This window comes from Talpa occidentalis, unplaced genomic scaffold, assembly GCF_014898055.3.
Source record: "Talpa occidentalis isolate TD23 unplaced genomic scaffold, MPIMG_talOcc4v2.1, whole genome shotgun sequence".
NCBI lineage: Eukaryota > Metazoa > Chordata > Mammalia > Eulipotyphla > Talpidae > Talpa > Talpa occidentalis.
In genome coordinates, this window is record NW_026555331.1 from 14,659,120 (window position 1) to 14,679,372 (window position 20,253).

The 20,253-nt window shown below is 45.5% G+C and overlaps 1 protein-coding gene across 1 annotated transcript in view; it reads left to right on the forward strand.

Annotated features, from left to right (window-relative positions):
- FBXO32 (F-box protein 32) overlaps nucleotides 1-19,942 on the forward strand; it is a 29,339-nt gene extending 9,397 nt beyond the window's left edge. Inside the window, exons 5-9 of the mRNA XM_037502023.1 lie at nucleotides 12,564-12,657; nucleotides 13,457-13,641; nucleotides 18,019-18,201; nucleotides 19,066-19,209; nucleotides 19,594-19,942. Of these exons, the coding sequence (XP_037357920.1) occupies nucleotides 12,564-12,657; nucleotides 13,457-13,641; nucleotides 18,019-18,201; nucleotides 19,066-19,209; nucleotides 19,594-19,683 (696 nt within the window). The 3' untranslated portion in view covers nucleotides 19,684-19,942. The remainder of the gene's footprint in view (nucleotides 1-12,563; nucleotides 12,658-13,456; nucleotides 13,642-18,018; nucleotides 18,202-19,065; nucleotides 19,210-19,593) is intronic.
- Nucleotides 19,943-20,253: the final 311 nt, after the last annotated feature.

A 20,253-nucleotide genomic window follows, 5' to 3' on the forward strand; every position in this document is an offset into this window, starting at 1 on the left:
TCCTTTTTTTTCAGTAGTCCTATTATCTGTTTACGCAAATGGTAGCACAGCAAGGTAAAATGACTAATTCTAGGTCACAAATCTACACAAGCAACAGAATCAGGATCTGAAATCCAAGGAGTCTTAGAGCCCACAATCAGCTGCTACAGTGACTGCTGTGTCTGAGGGTTGTCAGATGCCAGCTCCACCACTTTCAAGCTGTTCCAAATTTTCTAGCACTCATGCCCCCCTCTGTGAGGATTTACAGTAACCTCAACTTCGTAGAGCCACTGTGAGACCCACATAGTGACATACTATGTGACATACTATAGGAAGCACGACAGGCCTGAACCTATTATGCAAAGCCAGTCACTAATACTTATTATTACCTACTTAGCAAATTATGGTTGATTCTCCCCAAAATGCCTTCAATTTAGTCAATTAAAATGTTTTTCTACTCTAAAGAAAATGCACTGGGGAATCATGAATTTGAACTTGGGTCTGATGGTTGGTATCTAATTGAAAAATATATCAGCTGCACATTCCCTTAAATCATCTTTAAATTAGAGAAACTGCTGGATGCTTTCAAAGTCTATAGGCTCAGAAATAACGGGAAAATACTGCTCTTTTGGAAAGGACGATCTTTTTTTCCCCCTTCCCTGTTAGAGTGCTCTGTAATTTAAGAAATAATATGTTATTTTTGTAAAGAGCTTAAAACCTTTTAATGATAGGCACCATATTTTGAGGTTTTTCTTCTGAGGAACTCAGTACACTTCTTATATATTCTCCTTATCCTTGAACCAACTTTGCAAAGCAGTTTGTGCCAGTGTGTTATCCCCCAACTCACTACTTTGGCCTAATGGTTTTTTAATGCTACGATAATTCCTTAGTTCCAGGAACAAACTGACCCAACTTTGAAGGGCTTTTTAAAAAAATTATATCTCTTTAAAGTCAAAGTATGTTTTTTAAAAATGTGTCGTGTTCATGCTGATTGACATGTTCAGAAACAGAAACATGCAAAAGGAAGCATGAGTTGGCCCATGTGCAATCTCGAAATGTTATCGTTTTTGTCAGTAAGTCTGAACATTCTGTGAATTTTTGGAATCAAACATTCTGAATATAAATTGGAGACACTGTCATCTAGCACATTGTACCTTTCTTTAGTGGGTTTCCTGTTCCAACTCATCCTCTCTGCCCTTCCCCTTCACACCCCCCTATGTCTGAAATACAACTTTAACTGTGGGTTTTAAAGATGACTTTAAATCTTTAGAAGCAGCAACTTACCCATTTATGAAAGGCCATTTTCAAAATTGGTTTTCACCCTGCCTCAAGACCAACAACACATTTGGGAAGTTCCCTGTGGGGAGCTGGAAAGGATTACAGGGGCAGGACTGGTGGTGGGTGGAAACTTGGTTACTGTGAGGAAGTCAGTGCTGACTCACTCCCCAGGGCACCAAGAGGCTAATGGAGAAAGGATCCAGTAAGAAAAGGATCAGACACCACACAGCCACTCACAGCTCTAGCGAGCCTGCTGTGATGCAGTGATCTCAATCCTGGATGCTCAGAGACTACTCACTGCAAACCCTGTTGGTCCAGAGAGGCTGACATCTGTGCAGGCACTGCTACTTCAGAAATAGCTGCCAAGTGACCCCAGCGTGTTTTCAAGTTTGCATTCCAGCTCAGAAACTACTTGGGAGCCCATGTGCTATATTTTGCCTACTGAGTTTTTAAACAAAGGTATTACCTGATGGAGCTGGCTCTGGGCATGTACAGAGTCTACCAGGAATTCAGAGATAGGAAGAGGAAGCCCCTCCACATTCTGATCTTAAAGTTTGAAGCTCTTTAGCTGTGGTGCCTTCTGAAAATCACTTTACCTCTCTAAGTTTAGATCTTCAGATAAAGCTAGGATAATCATACCTGAATTGAGCATTTTTGTGAGGATGCAAAAATGTCGTGGATGTCAAAATGTCACATCAACTTTCAAAATGCATTGTTACTTATTTCTCAGGAAGAATTCAAGCATTTGCAACCATCTTTCCTGGGTTGCTAAGACCAGAAATCTCAATTTGTAGGCCAGATACAGTTGAGGCAAAGACCGACTTGGAAGGAGAATTTTAAAGAATTTAAAGTCTTAAAATTCTTATGTCCTCTTGGGTGAGGTTCAATAACAGAAACACAGACATTTACCCAAACAACTACCCCCGCTCTCTAGTGAGTCATTTGAGAAAACTATATTCTTGGGATAAGATGGAATTCAGATAAAAGTGAGCAATACCAATAAAAAATAAAAACGACTCAAGTAGGCATGGCACCAACAGTTCTTAAGGGCCTGCTATGCTGAGTGTAAGGCGAAGTGGAGCTGGAACGTGAGCTCAGACTTGCTTGACTCCAAACCTGTGTTGTTTCGCCCAAGCCCTGCCACTAGCCAGGGAGGGAAGCAGAAAGACAAAATAGCTGAGACCCTACCTAGGGCTCTGCCAAAGGGGCCAGCCAGCTCCTGGTCATCATGCCAGGACAGCCTACGGCCTGGTTTCTTTAGTTCCATTTTATTTATTTGTTTTAATTGAAGCAACATTGGTATGCATCATTGTTTGTGTATTAGAAGTATAGCTCGTCCCCCAGGTGTGGTTACCACATCCCATCCACCACATCCTATCCTCCACCATAGTCCACTGTGCTACCTCATATCTTGCTAGTGCCCCTCCCCACTGGTTGCCTCAATTCTATAGTCAGCTTTTTAGGGGTAGTTTTTTATCAGATCTTTTGTTTGGTTTCTCTAAGTTCATAAGTGGCACCATTCAGCATTTGTCTTTTTCTTTATTTCACTTAGCGTTACCCCCTATAGCTCCCTCTATGTTGCCACAAATGGTAAGCGTTTCTCTTTGTTGATAGCTGAGTGACAGTCCATTGTGTTCATATACCACATTTTCCTGATCCACTCATCTGTACTTGGGCACTGAGGTGGTTTCCATAGCTCAGCTGTTTTAAATAGTGCTTACTGCCTGTTTTTGTAAGGACCACGAGCTGAGAATGATTTCAGGAAAGAAGTATATTTCATAGCACATGAAAATTTTGTGAAACTGTACGTATGTAAATTCTCATAAGAGACATTTTATTGGAACACAGTTCTGCTCATTCGTAATACTATGGCTGTTTTCATGCTAAATTTACAGAAGAGTTGAGTTCAGAGCTGAACAGAGACCTTATAACCTGCTAACCTAAAATATTCCTTTATCTCACTCTTTATTAAAAAAATTTCTAATCCCTGCTCCACAGTCTGAAGAGTGACCTAGAAATATGCATTAAAGGAAATGGCTTGATGCCATGAGGCACCTTCCAAGACGTGGTAGAGCCAGATGGGCTATAAATCATCAGACGGCGGGGAGCCTATGGGTAGGATTCTGTGGTGGAGTGAAGATGGGGTCTGGAGTAGGGGGATATTTCAGGGGCAGCTCTCAGGTCTGTTCAGAGACCAGTGAGCAGAACAGTCTGGACAGTAGCACAGCACTTTAAAATACACGCTCGGGGCCTCCCTGATGCGCAGGGGTTAAAGACACAGCGCTATCAAGTTATTATCAGCCACTGTGGTCTGAGTTCGATCCCTGGCCAGGGAGCAACCCACATGGTGCAGCAGACCTCTCCTGTCTCACCCGCTGTTCCCCTTAGCAGTGTATTTCAATGGATCTGCGTGTTCTGTTCCCCACTCTGTTTCTGGTGAATCCCCCCACATGCTCCCCCACCCACCTCTGGCCTATACTCCAGTTCTTGTATGCATAAATAAATATTAAAAAAAAAAACACACTCAGCTAATGGTTTGCCCATGCAGCTTGACCCATACCAAGTTACATATGACCTTGGACAAGCCTCGCTCACTCATAAAACAGGAATGATTATAAAATCGCCCTTCTCAGAGACACATGAGAACTAACCAAGCTAAGCAGCTGATGGTATGTCCATCTGATGTGGTAAGGGGTCCAATAGAGTTGGTGACAATTGTTCATTTAGATATGGCTGGGAAAAGTCACAACTTCTTGATAGTTCTCCAGCCCAGAACGGTTCCTGACATCCTCAGATACCATCAAGTATCAAATTATAATCCTGGCACTTGGTAGTTTTTAAATGACATCCCTGTGTGTTTGCTTCTTGGAGGACAACTTTCTGGCTGTAAAGCAGGCAGACATAATTAACCCATTTTAGAGATGGGGAAGCAGAGGCCAGGGAGCTGCATGATTTGCACAAGACCACTTGGCTGAAGGGATGTGGGTAGTTCACTGATTCCTGACAGCTTCTCCTTTCTGCTCCAGGGCTTGGAGGGAAAAATGTAGAATGGAGCCTGCATGTGTCTGTTACTGCTGAAATGTTACATGTAGACACACACACACTCTCTTGTGTGTGCAAGAGAGGGCTTTAATGTCTAGATGACCTTTGATCTAAACCCCCAGATTTCTCTGTAAGATGAGAAGGTGGCCAACAACATGTTAACTATAAATGCCATCTTCAGATTGGGAAGGTTTAGAAAATCTCGAGGACCAATTTCCTGCCTAGAATGAACTGACTCATATGTACTAGCAGATCAGGAAGGACAAACAAATGCTCACAGCCCCACTCTCTGTCCCTCTGCAGCAAAGAAGAGCATGACCCAAACCGATGCATATTCTTTGTTTTTCTGCATTACCACCCTGTCCATTTGAATGTTTCCAGCAAGTGACTGACTGCATTCCTACCACCCTGAAGAGCTTATTCCAAAAAAATATGTTTTAGTTTAAATTGACGGGCGGTTTGGCAAACAAAAGGCTGAAATATGGCACTATGACTCAAAGTTAAACCCAATGCCCTAAATTAAGGGTGTGCTGTTGCCAAGCCCCATGTGGGTCATGATGTGCAAGAGCTCCCTGATCCCTTCACCCAGTCCCTCTGCTGCAGTGACCTTGGATTAATTTGGCACCGTACTTAGCTGTGACCTTCCGACATGGGGCGGGCCTATCCCCTGCGTCCTAAAAGTGGTGGTATCTTTTTCCATTGGGCCTTAGCAGCTAGGCTAGAGGGAAGGTGAGTCACCCACCAGCAACAAAATCCAAAGAGCAGAGCCATGGGCCCATCTGAAAGTGCCACTGCTGGGCATCAGCATTGAGGGCATAGGGCAGTGACAGTGAATGGTGATTAGGCTGCTGGTGGTTTGACAGGAGAAAGTCTGCATCTCTTGGAATTGCTGGCTTTCCAGGTCAAAATCAGCATCCCCAGAAGCCGATCCTGCAATATCTTGGTGCCATTTGAAATAGAGGACACTCACATACCGTATCACCTTAGAAATGGGGGAGCATATGCACAGATGGTGGGGAGACCTAGACAACCCCAGAAGTAATGGGGTGTATGCAGAAGTGGGGACACCTAAACAAATGGAAAGGCTAAGAGATCAGATTACTGGTGTTTCTGATTATGGACCCCTTACAGTGTAAAAAGAATTAAGTATTTACAGTCACTTTACATATGCTCATTTGTAAGCCATACGCCTCTAAACAGTTCACTACCACATGGTGGTGTGTAAGAATGAAACTGAAATCAAACCAATGCTGCAGTACAAGCCTGGCACACAGGTGTGAGCACTCAATGAATATGTCAGTTGTTACTCTCACCGTCTGTAGGGTCCTGATGCAGACACTAGTACGCACAAGCCTAAAAATGAATGACAAACTATAGAAATTGTTGTTTGGATTGTTTTCTACCTGATTTCCTTTCCTGTCCCACTTCAGAGCCCATAGGGTCAGAGCCCACAGGGTCTGAAGTGTTCCCGTTTTGTGGATTTTATAGGGCCTTTTCTTGAGGACCCAGCATCTAAACATATCCCCCACCTTGGGCCCAGAAAGTCATTTCCTAGAGAAATTCCACCTAAAGTTTCTAGGCTAATTCCACCTAAGGTTGCAGGAGAATGAGTCAATTGTTTAGCAGGTGAGCTGAGTTTTAAGCACCAGATCAGTAGACTTTCCCCCCAGTCCAAGGAGGTAGGTTTCTGAATTCGTTGACACTGTGCTTTGGGTCACCCTTCCATAGGGTAGGGTTTCACTTAAGTTCTCATGAGCTGGGATCCTAAGGCCCTTGCTCCCCTAAAAGAGGGGCCCCTGGGTGGCAAAGACAGCAGCACCCCATCCTCGTGTCTTCAGCAGGATGCTTTCAAATCCCAAAACCAGTTTTGTGGTATTAAGTTCCTACCATACACCAAGTGTTGCCTTCACCCACAGAGAATGGTACAAGATCTACCCACAACCCCTGCTTGTCAGGAGCTTCTGGGCTATGTTGGGGGACAAAGTGCAACACTGAAGCTACAGCTTGGGTTTGGTCCTGTCTAGGGGAATGGAGGAAGGGGGCCTGGAGCCCGCTTCTTGGAAGCCTTTGAACCTGAGATTCTCTTCTCTGAAGAATGGCCAGGTGGACGGCTCTGCAGGGATAGATGGGAAAGAGCAGGCAAGAAGGGAAGTGACAGTGTGCCAGGGACCAAGGTCATGTGCCAGCCAGCCTCATCGAACCATAAGGAGGACAGGAGGAGACCAGGAGCCCAATTGGAGCAGGACCACTGAGTCAAACAGAGCTGCACAGAGTGAAGCAACAGGGAGGAGGGTGCCATGGTCAGTCCCAAAGGATGTGAGATGGATGGAAGACAGAGAGGCAAGTTTCCCTCAGCTGCAAATACAATTAATTTGTGTAAACTTGGCCCTCCTTCTTAGGATTTGAACACCCTCGGTTAGAGGGATGTTTCACTTGTGAATAATATTTACCCAATCTTGACATGCCTGAAGATTATTAATATAACTGAAAGTTTCCCTCTTCCAACCTGTCAGTGTTCAAGCTCAAAGTCAGAGCAAAACTTTCCAGGTTTTTAATCTGTGTTTTCCTTTGAATAAATAAGGTTCTTGGAAGTACACTTGGTACAGACAGAGATCCTGCCAAGGGTTCACTGCAGAAGATGTAATCTTTCTGTGGGCACCCAACTTGGATATGGAGCATGTGAGAAACATGAAGGGCTTCTGGAATCTTCCTCCCTTTCATAAGTCTCTGGCGTGATTTCGAATCAGACATACACCTCAAACTACAAAGCCCCGCTATCATGGGAGATGGAAGAAGTTAGGGATCAATTATGCCCTTAACAGTATCCTATACAAGACAGGGTGTGCCTGAGCAGCAGCCACGTGGCTGACCTCAGTGTGGTTTTGTCTCCATTAAACTAACAGGTAAGGGCAACTGCTGTTTCTGTTGATGTTTCTAAAGCCCCAGTTCTTTATTGGCCCTCTATCTCTCAGCTGCTCTCCCTCCTAGGGAGTGTTTGCATTAAAAGTAATACATCATGCACTGATTTTGGTCCAAATCCCAAATAAATACAGCAGGTCCTCAAAGAATGTCCTTTTGCTCAATGTCATGTCGTGACATGGATGAGAAAACAGAAATCCCAGCCAGCTCTGAGCAAAGTGACATTATTCAAGGACCTGCTTTTATGATAAATCGTGTCATTTAACATCAGTTTCCAAGAGCCTGTCCCTGATGTTCAGTGAGGACTTACTGACAGTCCAGGCCACCTTCCATGGGCCTTGACTGTGTCATCTGACCGTCAGGAGCCTCCTCATCTGTAGCAGGAGAGATTTTGGGTAAACTGCTTCCCAGGTCCCTCCAGCTATAATACCTCTTGACTCTAAAAGACAAATGTATTAAACCACAAGCATTTATTGAGCACCTCCCATGTGCCAGGCTGGGGAAGAGTGGTAAGCAACAGCCCCTGCTGTCTTGAGGTTTCTATCCCAGTTGGACAGTCAGCAAGTAAATCAACAAAATATCTCAGATGTGCGTGAACTGAACAATAAAGAACAATGAAATCACAAGAGGGTAAAGATGGCAGCTGGCAAGTTTTCACATAACTTGGTCAGAGAAGGTCTCTCTGAGCTCTGAGTAAGCAACATTTGAACTGAGACCGCAGGATGGGATGGAGTCAAGCATGTGAAGGCGTGGCTAGGGCAAACGAGCCTGTTTGGGGAACCAGAACTGGCTGTAGGGCCAGAGCAGAATGACTTGGGGACACACTGTGCAAGAAAAGGAATAAGAACCAGACCAGGGAGAACTGAGCCAGTCATAGGCAGGAGTCTAGATTTTTTTCCTAAGCACCACGGGAAGCATTTGAGGGTTTCCAGCAGAGCAATGATGTGAGCTGATGTATTTTTAAAAGCATGAACGCAATGACAAAAGGAAGGGAAGGAAAAAAAGCTGCCTTTTCTGCAGTGAAAGGGAGATGATCTCTCATCTGCCATTCATCTCCCACACACCACTTCAAACTGCGGTTGATAACCGCTCCAGGATTTGCTCTCCTATAATGCTTGCAACTAGATTTTTCTCTATTCAGTGTGTCCAAAACTAGCATGAGCCTCAGCTGAAGGGCAGGATGTGGGTTCAGCATGCAGTGACCACCATCCCCTTCTCCTGGAGCCAGAACCATCCCTGTGACTGCACAGCTAGTCACTGCACATCATGCCAGATACCCAGGCTGCCCACACGCTAACGATACCTCCTGGCATCCAGGAGGAGCCCAGACCCCCACTCTTCCCCCGCCACCTTCCTGCCTCCTTAAACGCAGCCACAAATTATTGGCACCTGGGCTAAAACTTGCCTGGCAGAAAACAGTCCTTTCCAAACAAGACATTTTCCTCTGCTATCTGCTTCTCTTGTGGCTGAGGGCAAAAAATCCAATTGGTTAAGTCATCTGGGTAAATAAATCACTTGATACAGTCCTAATTCCCTAATCACACAGCTCTCAACACAGAAATGAAATTACTAAATTCCATCCCCTTAACCACGAGTACCTACAGCTTCTAGCCCTGGAGAGTTATGCTAATATAGAAAATAGACCTAAATGGTTTACCCCCAGCAACAGCCTCATCCTAAAAGTATTTTCTGGATATTGTTTCTCCCATAATGTTAAAAGCTGGCTATCTGTCACAATGTGATTATTGACAGAAACTTTCCAGACCATTTTTCCTAGAACATAATACTACACAGTTTTGCTACTCTTTTTACATTAAAGATTGGCCCCAGCTGCAAATTTGATTGACCCTGACAAATTGAAGTCCTTAAGCTGGCAAAACCCATGCTCCCTTTAGACCCTGCTGGGCTCACGTCCTGGCTCCACCATCTGTTGCTGCTGGTGTGGCTTTAGGTGAGTCACTTAGCTGAGATGAAGTCAGTCTCCTCTTTGGTCACTTGGGGAACCTACCTTGTGGGGTTGCATTCGAAGCCTGGACAGAACATTCACATAAAAGGCATACAGCATAGTCGGCAGGTAAGCACCCGTGACTGATAGCAAGATGAGACAGCCTCATCAATGCGGCTGTGTAAGTCATAAAATGTACCAGCATTAACTTATCAATAGAGAGAGCCCCTTGATGTATCCCAAACAGAATAAAAGAATATTAAAATTTGAAAGCATTGCAATGTTTGGTTGAAAACACACAAAATCAAAAGACAGGGACTCTAAAGGTCTGTGACAGTTCTTTACCCTAGTAATTCACTGTGCCCTTCCTGGCAATAATTTTACCAAGTAATATTGTCTCTAGTCTGATAAAAACTAATGATAATAATTTGTGGTGTCTACTGTTATGAGTGCATTATGCATACAATCTTCACAGCAACTCTCAAGTAGTTACTGTTAGGCATATTTTACAGATGGGGAAACCGAGGCAGATGCTTTAGCTCTGGAATCCCCCGACTTAAATACTATGATATTTACATATATAGAAATCTATAAATATATAGAATGAAATGTACGTATTGACAAACTATGATCAGAGGGCCAAATTTAGCCCCCCCCAGTAAATGAAGTTTTATTGAAACGCAACCACGCCCATTATTTACATATTATCTAAGCCTGCTTTTGCACCACGCTGAGTTGAGTAATTGTCAAAGAGACCATACAGCACACAAAGCCTAAAATATTTACTCTGTCTGGCCTTTTCACAGAAAATGTTTGCTAAGCCTTGATATCAACTTTAAGATTCACTCAATGATCAGAGTTTAGAAGAAGAAATAATACTGTATAATAAAAATGCCTCTGATATTTGCAGTGAGTTTTTACGTATGTATCTCATTTCATTCGCATCACAACCCTGTGAAGTAGGTAGTGTTTTTATTTCCATTTTAGAAATGGGGAATTGGGTTTCAGAGAGGTCGAATGACTGACACCATGGACAGGCCAGTAACCTCCAGGGGCCTCAGGGCTGTGTGTCTCATCTCCATCGCCCCCCTCATCTGCCACAATGCTGGGATGAGTGGGCTCCCTGAAAATGCTTGCCAAATGAGTGACAGTTGGAAAGGTCAGCCAGCTCGAGACCCAGGTCGGCTCCTATTCTAGGTTCTTTCTCCTGAGCCCACAGCTGCCTGGCAGCAAAGAGGGACTTTCTCTTGAGACAGGAGTAAACACAGGGTGGCTGGCTTGTCATCCTGCTACCTGGTGACAAATGCGTGCTGCTATATTCCAACTCCTTGGTCAAAGAGCAGGTCAGTCGGACCCCAGGCTGCTTGTTTTTCTTCCAGTGCACCGTCACAGCCTTGAGAGTTTTCCTGTCCTTGTGATGAGTGCATTTTTAGACAAGATTAACACTGACACCCTCCGGAGGTAGGAGTCACATGGAATCCAGGTTTTGGCTGGATTTCAGACAGAGCTCTGCCCACCCCTCCCACCCAATGATGAGTCACAGCACACAGCCGACTGCCCTTCTAGCGAGTGATCGAGGCTCTTGTTTTCTTTCATCTCGCTTTGTGCAGCTCATGTGAGGCTCAGGGTATTAATAGAACCCCAGTTTGGCCTTCTGATTCCTGCTGTTGGTCAGGGAGATAAATGAGAGGCTTGGTCAGTCCCTCTGTGCAATTTTTCACTCCTCTCCACTGTCACGTGCTGGGAGGCGACAGTTGAAGCAGATAGGCCGGGGAGGCCTGTGTGCTCCCTGCCGGGGACTCGGGGATGTGGCTCTGGTGGTGTTTTGACTTCTTGCCTCGCTCAGTGTCAGTGGGTGCTCGTCCGCTGCTGAGCTCCAGCCTGGGCTGACCAGTCCTAAGTTCACAACCAGCTCCACCTTTTCTCCCCACCCTCTCCCAGCTTGACAACCAAGTCTCTCTCTTAAATGTGTGGGGACATGGAAGCCAGGCAGGAAAAGATCTGGGTGGGTTTTTTTAAGCATAAAGTAAAATTATGTTCAGGAAATTAAAAGTCTGTGGTTTGACAGCCTCCTAAGGGGCTCCATGGGGACAAAACTTTTAAATAAACGCCCTGGAAGCAGAGGTGCTTTGAATCACTTGGGGCTTGGCTCCAAAAGTCTTGGTTCTCCTCTGCAGTTCAGCTTTTAGAAGGTCACTTGCTCGCACCCTTGATTTCAGTGCCCAGCACTGTGTCACAGAGCCCACGTGACGCTGGGCTGGAGCCTGACCAGGAGGTAGAACTCCCTGGGAAGACATTCAGGTTTTAATATAAAGGGAGGGGTCTGGCTCTCTAAATGTAGTTTACCCTGTAAGTCTAGGGCTAGTTTCTTTTCCTGGAGGAGCTGCTATGTCTTGGGGAAATGAAATACTTTCAGTTATATCAGGCTTTTCTGTTTGATAATTCTGAGAAAGCATGAAGTGTGTTGAGGAGGACTCTTCTGGGCCTCACTTTGCTCATCTGTTAAGTAGGTTGAACTACATGATGTCTAAGGCCCCTTTCCTGCCTAAAGTTTACTCTTCAACCCAGAATCTTTGAAAATATATATATCTCTCTCTCCAAAGGAGCAGGTTCTCTATATGAAAAGGGGAAGGAGAAGTGGACGCTTGCACAGATAAGCAGGCAGGAGAACAACTTTGATTTTTTTTTTAATCTTATCACATCTGTAAATTTTGCAATTGAGGGGTAATTGGGCAAAAGATGCACCAACTTAAATTATCTTTGTTTCTTTGGGTTTAGCTCTGGGACTAAACCCTGCTGTCCAAGCAGAAGCATTTATATCCACCCCACATGCTTCAGTTTCTCTCTTTTCCTCTGATTGGCCTCTTTCTACAGAAAGTTGAGTGCCATGGAACATTCTAATTAATAGACATTTTAATTTGAATGCTCTGTATGGAGCATTCAGAGAGGGCAGTTTCTACTTCCTTGGAAAGTGCACACAAGCTTTTAGGTGTCTGGAGAGCAGTTGGTGCCTAGGAGGAAGAGGTACACGTGGATGTGTAAAAACTCCCACTGGGCGTGATTACGGAGAACCAAACCTTTGCAGGTCATAGGAGGTCTGTTCCCTTCAGAGTACCTCAGCTTTGCTTGCTGAGGACAAGTAGAATAAATTCACCCAGGCTGAAGCCAGACTCTATATTTAAAAGAAAAAAAGCAATTAAATAACTGTCCTGATTCCTGACTTCAAATTACCCCCACTTCTTTCACTTGGAGCATCTGCTTTTTATTGCACCGTGGCCCTGCCTGGCATTCCCCTCTCCCCGTCAGCCTGTATCTACACGTCATGTGACTGCAAAGTAAAGATTAGAGAAGAGAAATATCTCTGTCGTCTAAGCCTGGCACCTTCTATTTTTATCCACAGCTGTTGGAACTGATAGCAAAATCCCAGCTCACATCCCTGAGTGGCATCGCCCAAAAGAACTTCATGAACATCTTAGAAAAAGTGGTACTGAAAGGTGAGCTTCCTCTCACCCCTTTTTACAGGTCTGCGGATGGGCACATGGGTTTTCCAATGGAGTGGACATGATATTAGATTTATGGGAACATAAGTGGATGGAAATTAAAAGCTCTAGGTGCATTTCAGAGACCCTCAATTCCAGTTAAGAGTGTAACTCAAGAGACCATCACCCTCCTATTCTTTTCTTGGGGTCATCCACTCGCCCTGCCATAGACTCAGGCTTCTTGGTGTGAGTGCCTGTCCCAACTGGGCCACCAACACTCTGGGTGCATGCCACATGCCTAGAAAGTGCACCTGAGTACAGGCAGAACTGACTCATCAATATGTCAGCTAAGTGGAACTTCCGGCCTGTGGTTCAGTCAACTCATGGTGCATTTGGAGCCACTGAGGCCCATGAGAAAGACTGATGTGTCCATAATCACATGAAGGCTCATCCAGACAGGATTCGAGCCCAACCACCTGACCCCAGACCTGCGCCCCAACTGCTGACCACTGCCGGTAAAAGAGGCTGCTGCTTTCAGAGCTGTCACAGGGGCTGGGCAGACAATGAAAGAGAAAGAGTCTTTGTAGAAAACCAGGGAGAAGAGAACAAAGAGGGACCTAGATAATGCAAACCCTACCCAGCAACCTTGAGTGTGGACACTCGGCCAAGTGTGAAATAAACACTGGTGAGAAAGCTAGCCGTCTCCCTGGAAGCGGTGCCGGTTTACAGAAGCAGAATAGAGAAGAAAGGCCCGCCTATAAAATATAGGGTGTTCCAGGATCATAACTTATTATTTTTTTCTTCCCCACTTAAGTCCTTGAAGACCAGCAAAACATTAGACTAATAAGGGAACTACTGCAGACGCTCTACACGTCCTTATGTACACTGGTCCAAAGAGTCGGCAAGTCTGTGCTGGTCGGGAACATTAACATGTGGGTGTATCGAATGGAGACGATTCTACACTGGCAGCAGCAGCTGAACAACATCCAAATTACCAGGGTAAGCAGGAACGCCCCAGCTTCCTTCTGGCAGGAAAGTCTTCCATTAGTTCCTCTGCTGGGAGCTGGGCATCCTCGCCAAGTCTTGAAATCCACTAGACTGTTCTGATCTGATGCTTTGGCTTGGCTGTTGAGGGTGGGCTGGGGCTTGCTGAATAAGGGAGGGTAGGAAGAACTTGGCAAGCCTGGAGCAGAGTGTATGAAAGATGAAGATGACAGTTCATTGGAACTTGCTGGGAAAACTGGGAACTTGGCCGGAGTGGGGAGATGTTGGCCTTACCACTTCAATGTCTAGAGGCTTCGAAATCTCTCTCTTCAAGAATGTGTTGTGTACAGCTTTAGGACACTGCCTGGAATACCATAGCGCTGTGACCATGGCTTGGAGAATTGGTACCAAATTTGTAAAATTCTAGTTCCAATTAATGGTGTGATCAAGGAAGCCTTTGATAAAAGACTGTGGAAATGCATGTTGGAAAAGAGACTAGCAGTTCTCACTCAAAGCAAAACAAAAAAGGTCCTATATTTTAACATGAAAATGTAACTCGGCCCTCTGTTATTGTGTTCTTTGCAGTGAGGCACAAAAATGGTGAGAAGGATGCTGCTGTAATCTCTTAGGTTTCACTAATGGACAGACACACTTAGGCGGCTCACGCAGCACTTGGCTTACTTATCTAATCACTGGCCACGTTGCTTTAAGTGGTTCCGGGGCTGAAGCTGATAAAATTTGGGTCTGCCCCATCTCTCGAAAAAGTAACATGAAAAAACCTCTTTGACTGCTTTTCAATAATTATTTTACTATATGAAATTTTCAAACTGCAGTGTCCTTGACTTCACTGTTTTATAACCTCTCTTCCTGAGTTGCTTAAACTCAGAAACAGAAGGAATAATTGAAGCTTCTGAATTGTGTGAGTTCCTTAGAAAACTACTTAGACTGCAACTCACACACACACTCACTCACGAAAGAGAACACAGGTCCAGATAATCTTCCCAAAGCTTTCTCAGTTACTTGATTATTTTAAGAGCGGGGGAGTATTGTGAACATTTCACTGATGCATTTGAATAACATACCCCATTCCCAGCTCTTACGTGTAGGCATAGTTTGACAACATGAATTTTAAGGCCCAAATTCTTAACATTTCTCCCAGAAAATCCACTTACCCCTTCTATGTGCTCTCTGGCATTCTCTATACGGTGGACTTAGAAAGCCCAGGAGAGAATTACCCTGGCAATTATATAAATGAGCAAAAGCCCCCTTTGTTCGCAGAGCAACATCCTTCTAGAAATGTTGGGATGTCCTTATCCAGAGCTGGCCTCTCTATTCCTTCTGCCCACCCACAGGAGTCCCCCTGCCCACATATACCATTTACCTTGCACTTCTATGGGGTTCCCTAGAGTCCCCCTCACTTGATCTGCAGACGCTCTGGGGAGGTAGCTACTGTCAGGCTACCCCACCTCATGGGGTGTGAGTGGATTGTGAAGCAGAGATGCTCAGTGGCTTTGGAGTTACAGAGCAGTCAGGGACAGAGCTGAGGCCAGATCCCTGGACTCCTTATTCCTAAAATGGTGACGATTTCTTAACATCAGTGCTTTCCAAACTTTTTTTCAATCCAGCTTTCTTCCAACTATTTATTCAATGATCCAGCTTTTTGCAATCCTTCTAAATCCAGTGAAATCCCATGCGAGACAGATCCAGCACCACAGTCCATTATGCTCTCCCCTCTGCTCATGGCCCCCCAGCCAGGCCCAGCTATTCCCTGCACCCTCTAAGCCTGGTCTGGCCTTGGGGCTTATAAGCTTGCTGCCTCCCTGGCCACCTAACCTATTGGAGCCACTGTCACATCACCTACATCAGAGCAGTTACAGCAACTGAAATTATCTCCAAAGTGTACCCATTTCCCTACCTTATAAACCCCACCATAAAAAGATATTGCCCATCTTGTTTCCTGCTCTATCCCCTCTACCTGGCACTGAACAGAAAGCAGAGTGTAAATTTAGTTGATTGAATAAATGATTGCAGGGAGGCTTCCTGCCATTGGTTACCTGAAGCACATGTTCAACATTTAGAGGAATGCGGTTGGAAAACATTGCCTTGTTTTATGGGTGGTGATGGGAATTTACCAATTGCAAGATGTGGGGCCATCGTCAGCCTCCCCAGCCTCACCAGCCTCATCGTCCTCATTTGGAAAATAGGTACACTAAGGGCTTTGCATAGGCCTGGTGTGAGGTTTCAAAAATTAATATGTAGAAAGCACTGGAATAGTGCCTGACACATGGTATGTATTGTAAAAGCATCAAGAGTGATTACTGAGGGCTCTGCTGTGGCAGACATCCTTCTAGGCACTTCACAGGTGTTACTGAACTCATCAAGTGAATAATTACAGGAAGGAGACATTAAGATGGCTAATATTTATTGGATACTGTGCTCTGTACTTCTATGCATGATGTCATCCACTCTGGCCAGCAACACTATAAGATATGTTTTGCCTCATTTTATAAGGGAGAAAAGTTAAGATAGTTAAGAATAGAGACCTCCCTTGTGGCGCAAGGGGTTAAGACGCAACCTTTTGAAGCTAACTGCAGCCACTGCAGCACGAGTTCGATCCCTGGCTAGGGAGCAACCCACATGGTACAGCAGACCTCTCCTGACTCGCCCGCTGGTCCCCTCAGCAGGGTATTTCAATCCATCTGCCTGTTCTGCTCCCCACTCTGTCTCTACTGAGTCCTCTCACCCCTTGCACCTCTGACCTATACCCCAATCTTAAAAAAAAAAAAAATAATAACCTGACCAGGACCTCATCACTAGTAAGATGTAGCTCAGGGATCCCCCCAGGCCTGTCTGCAGAGGCTGCACTTTGCCCATTACACTTAAAACCCTCCTTCCTAGACCTCCCGGGCCCCAGGAGTAGTGCTGGGAAGCCAGGGGCCCAATGAAGCTTTTCACACAAATACCCGACTCTCCAGAGGAAGAAAGATCCAGAAAAAGAGGCAGAAGGGACATAATTACTTCCCTCTGGACTGTGTTTGTAACAGTTTGGACCAAAGAGAAAAATCTTATTCCACAAAAACATTAAGGTGACACTTAAGTGATTGTTTTCTGTTTGCCAAAATTCCATCAGTATCTCTCATAATCCTGTTCTTCAAAATTCCATATCTAATTCTGTGGAGCCAGTTTTTATTGGCAAAAGAATTAATACAATAAAAGTGAAGAAAAAAAGTTTTAAGGGGGGAAATGATCAAATTGAAGTATAATGTGCAATGGGCAGGTTAGTGTTTTGAAGCATGGGGTGGGGGGACTTGAAAGGATTTTAGCGAAATGCTTAATTGCAGGAGTAAGAGTGTTTTCTGTTATGTTTTTATATTCAAAAAGTAGAAAGCACACAAGCAGTTAACCATTTATCAGGCATGAGGGCTCGGCATGGGGTCTGGGCAAGGATTTTGGAAAAGTTCAGGTTTGAAAATTTGAGAGTGACTCTGCCAAGGGGACCTTAATAGGAGTTCATGTCATAATTGGCCTGGGAGTTTTAACCAAAAAAGTAGATGCTTTGAAGTGCTGGAAACAGAAAGAAAATTTCATGGCAGTTTTATTAGCTGCTGTGATCAGCAGCAGATGATAAATGACAAAATAGGTCTGGGGCTGCTGCAAGCCGGCAAAATCCTGAATTTTTCAAACAATTGAAAGCTCAGCCCAGCGGCCTGAGGAACATAAATTGTCAAGTCAGGGACACTTCGGCTGCTCGAGGCGGCGGAAGCTCGCGAGTCTGAGCTGATTGGAACTGGAAGGGATCTTCAGAGACCTCTGAACCAGTTCATCTGGGCCAAGGGGAGACGGAGACCCCGACTTCCCCAGGCCACCTGGGACCCAGCACTGCGCCCTGTCCATCCTGTGCTGTCCCCTTGCAGCCGCCGTCCTCTGTAGTCCAGCTTCCCACACGTGTCCCCTTGTGTGTTCAATTTAGAGGCACCTCAGACACAGTTTTGTTCCCTACAAATTCGAGGAGGAACTTAATATCCATTCCCAGGCTAAGGAAGAGGTTTCTTTATGCCGGTGTTTTTTTCCTGTGACCACCCCCCCAACACACACCCCCGCCCAGAGGTGACAGATCACTGAGCTGAAAACATCAGTAGTCCCCAACTCCAGAGCTCACCCAGGACTCCAGGAAAGGCAGAGAGCTAGGCCCGGGGGGATCTGCGCTGGCTTCTCATCCAGATGGCAGCGCCCCGCTGCTGGGGATGACACATCAGCAGATGCTGTAAAGGGCCTCTGATCCGTAACCCAGAAGGCAGAGGCCAGGTGCAGCTGCCCTCTTGCAGGTGTCCCCTGGCGAGTTGCTGCTCTCCACCTGCAGCTTAACTGACTTGATGTCATGCTTCTCCCCAGCCTGCCTTCAAAGGGCTCACCTTCACCGACCTGCCGCTCTGCTTACAACTGAACATCATGCAGAGGCTAAGTGACGGGCGCGACCTGGTCAGCCTGGGCCAGGCGGCCCCCGACCTGCACGTGCTCAGTGAGGACCGGCTGCTGTGGAAGAGGCTGTGCCAGTACCACTTCTCGGAACGGCAGGTGGGTGGGCCCGGCCGCCCCTTCCCTCCCTCCCTGCTTTCTCTGACGCCCTCCTGAGCTCCCTGGGTGGGTGTCCACCCTTCCGGCTCCCTGGTTTGAGGACAAAAGAGCCTTTTACATGTTGATCCCAAAAATACAACATGTGGCTGCAGTTCTTTTCTCTGACAAAGACACCTGCACTTTTATGATGTTTTTACAGCTAAAGTACTTGGGCAGACATTGCTTCCTTGCGTCCTAGCCATGCAGGGCAGGGATCCTTACACGCTCTTCATACAGGGGAAGGCTGCAAATGACTAAGTGACATATCCAAATGCCTGAAGCAGTGGCTGTCAGTGGGGAAGCCGACCTTGACCTTGAATTATGGGGGTCTTCTGACCTGGGCTTTTTCCCTCTCCTCACACTGCTTTGGGAGTTTTTCCCAGCTTCTTTCCATAGATGTGTGAGTTCCACAAGTTCTGCTCAGGAAGCCACTAATATTTAGATATAAAATAGGACCACGATGCCAGGCAGTTACTGTATCTCCCTGGAAATAATCGCTCTAATCTATAACAAAGGAAAGGATGAACTATTTTCTTGAACGCACTAAACTTTGAAAGACCATCCAGATGCAATTTAGTAGAGGTCACTAGTAAGCTGTCAGCAGCCACCTTTTTCTTTTCAAGACTGGCTAAAAGCGCCAGTGTAACTGGGTAGAGCTCAGGAGGTACTTCTTTATATCTTGGCTAGTTTTTACCTGGGTATTGCCAGGATTTAGATGAAAAGGGGTGATCAGGGAGTAGAAGCAAATCTTTTCAGAGCCAGAAAAGCACAAGCCATCTTTTTTATGAACTCTCCAGCAACTGCTTTTATTTGTTTGCTGTTTAGATCCGCAAGCGATTAATTTTGTCAGACAAAGGACAGCTGGATTGGAAGAAGATGTATTTTAAACTTGTGCGATGCTACCCACGGAAAGAGCAGTATGGAGATACCCTTCAGCTCTGCAGACACTGTCACATTCTCTCCTGGAAGGTACGTGTCTTTGGGGCAGTGTGGCCACCACACACCCCAGCCCGGCCCCTAGGAGACAATAGCTCCAGCATCACAAAGCCCAATCTCCTCCTCTACCCATGGAAGCCCCAGCTGAAAGTGAAGGTTAAACCCATTCACTCTCTGGGGAGAGAAACTTTCAAAGACCTTCATTTCCTTCACTCCCTTATGTGTATTTTTTTTCTGCAGCCCGCCCATCCATCTACTTCTGCACACACATACATGCACACAGCTTTTCAGTTCTTCCAGAATGTCTGGCATTTTTGACATAGGGATGCTGTTTTGAGGTTGGGCAGTGCCTCAAGGTGCTGCAAGCCAGCGAGATGCTTCTGAGAACTCAAACCTAACCACGATGTTCCTTTCCAGGGCACTGACCATCCGTGCACAGCCAATAACCCAGAGAGCTGCTCCGTCTCACTTTCACCCCAGGACTTTATCAACTTGTTCAAGTTCTGAAACCCAGCACATGACAACACTTCACAAGGGTTCCCCAGCTGATTGGATGGTTGGGAATACAGAGTTTGGACGCTTCGTTTGTAAATAGTGTACATTTTAAACATTGGCTTGAAACTTCCAAGATAAGTCATGGAGAGGACATTGGAGGGGCGGCGTGCAGTTGCTGGCTGGGAATTTAAGAATATGGACTTCTTGTTAGAATCGGTATGGAAAAGCAGAAATACTGTAAATAAACTTTTTTTTTCCTAATGATTTTCCAGCAAGACTCTAAAGGCAGGAATTGTCTTTCATTGGTAAAAATGGAATTCTCTTGCTGATCACTGAAACTCCCTTACGGTTCCCTGGCGGTGTGGAAGAAAAGGGCAAAACGCGACGCAAGATCGAACAACTCTTTGTTTACAATGTGAACATTTGTTTAAAGAAAGAAAGAAGAAGAAAAACTGCATCTGAGAAATCCCTGGGCTTTTTATTTTGATTCGGGGTTTGTTTTGAAAAAGCAAAGGAAGCATCACCATCGTCCACCACACGGGCATAGGGCTGATTTGATGAAGACGTCACACAAGAGTCTAC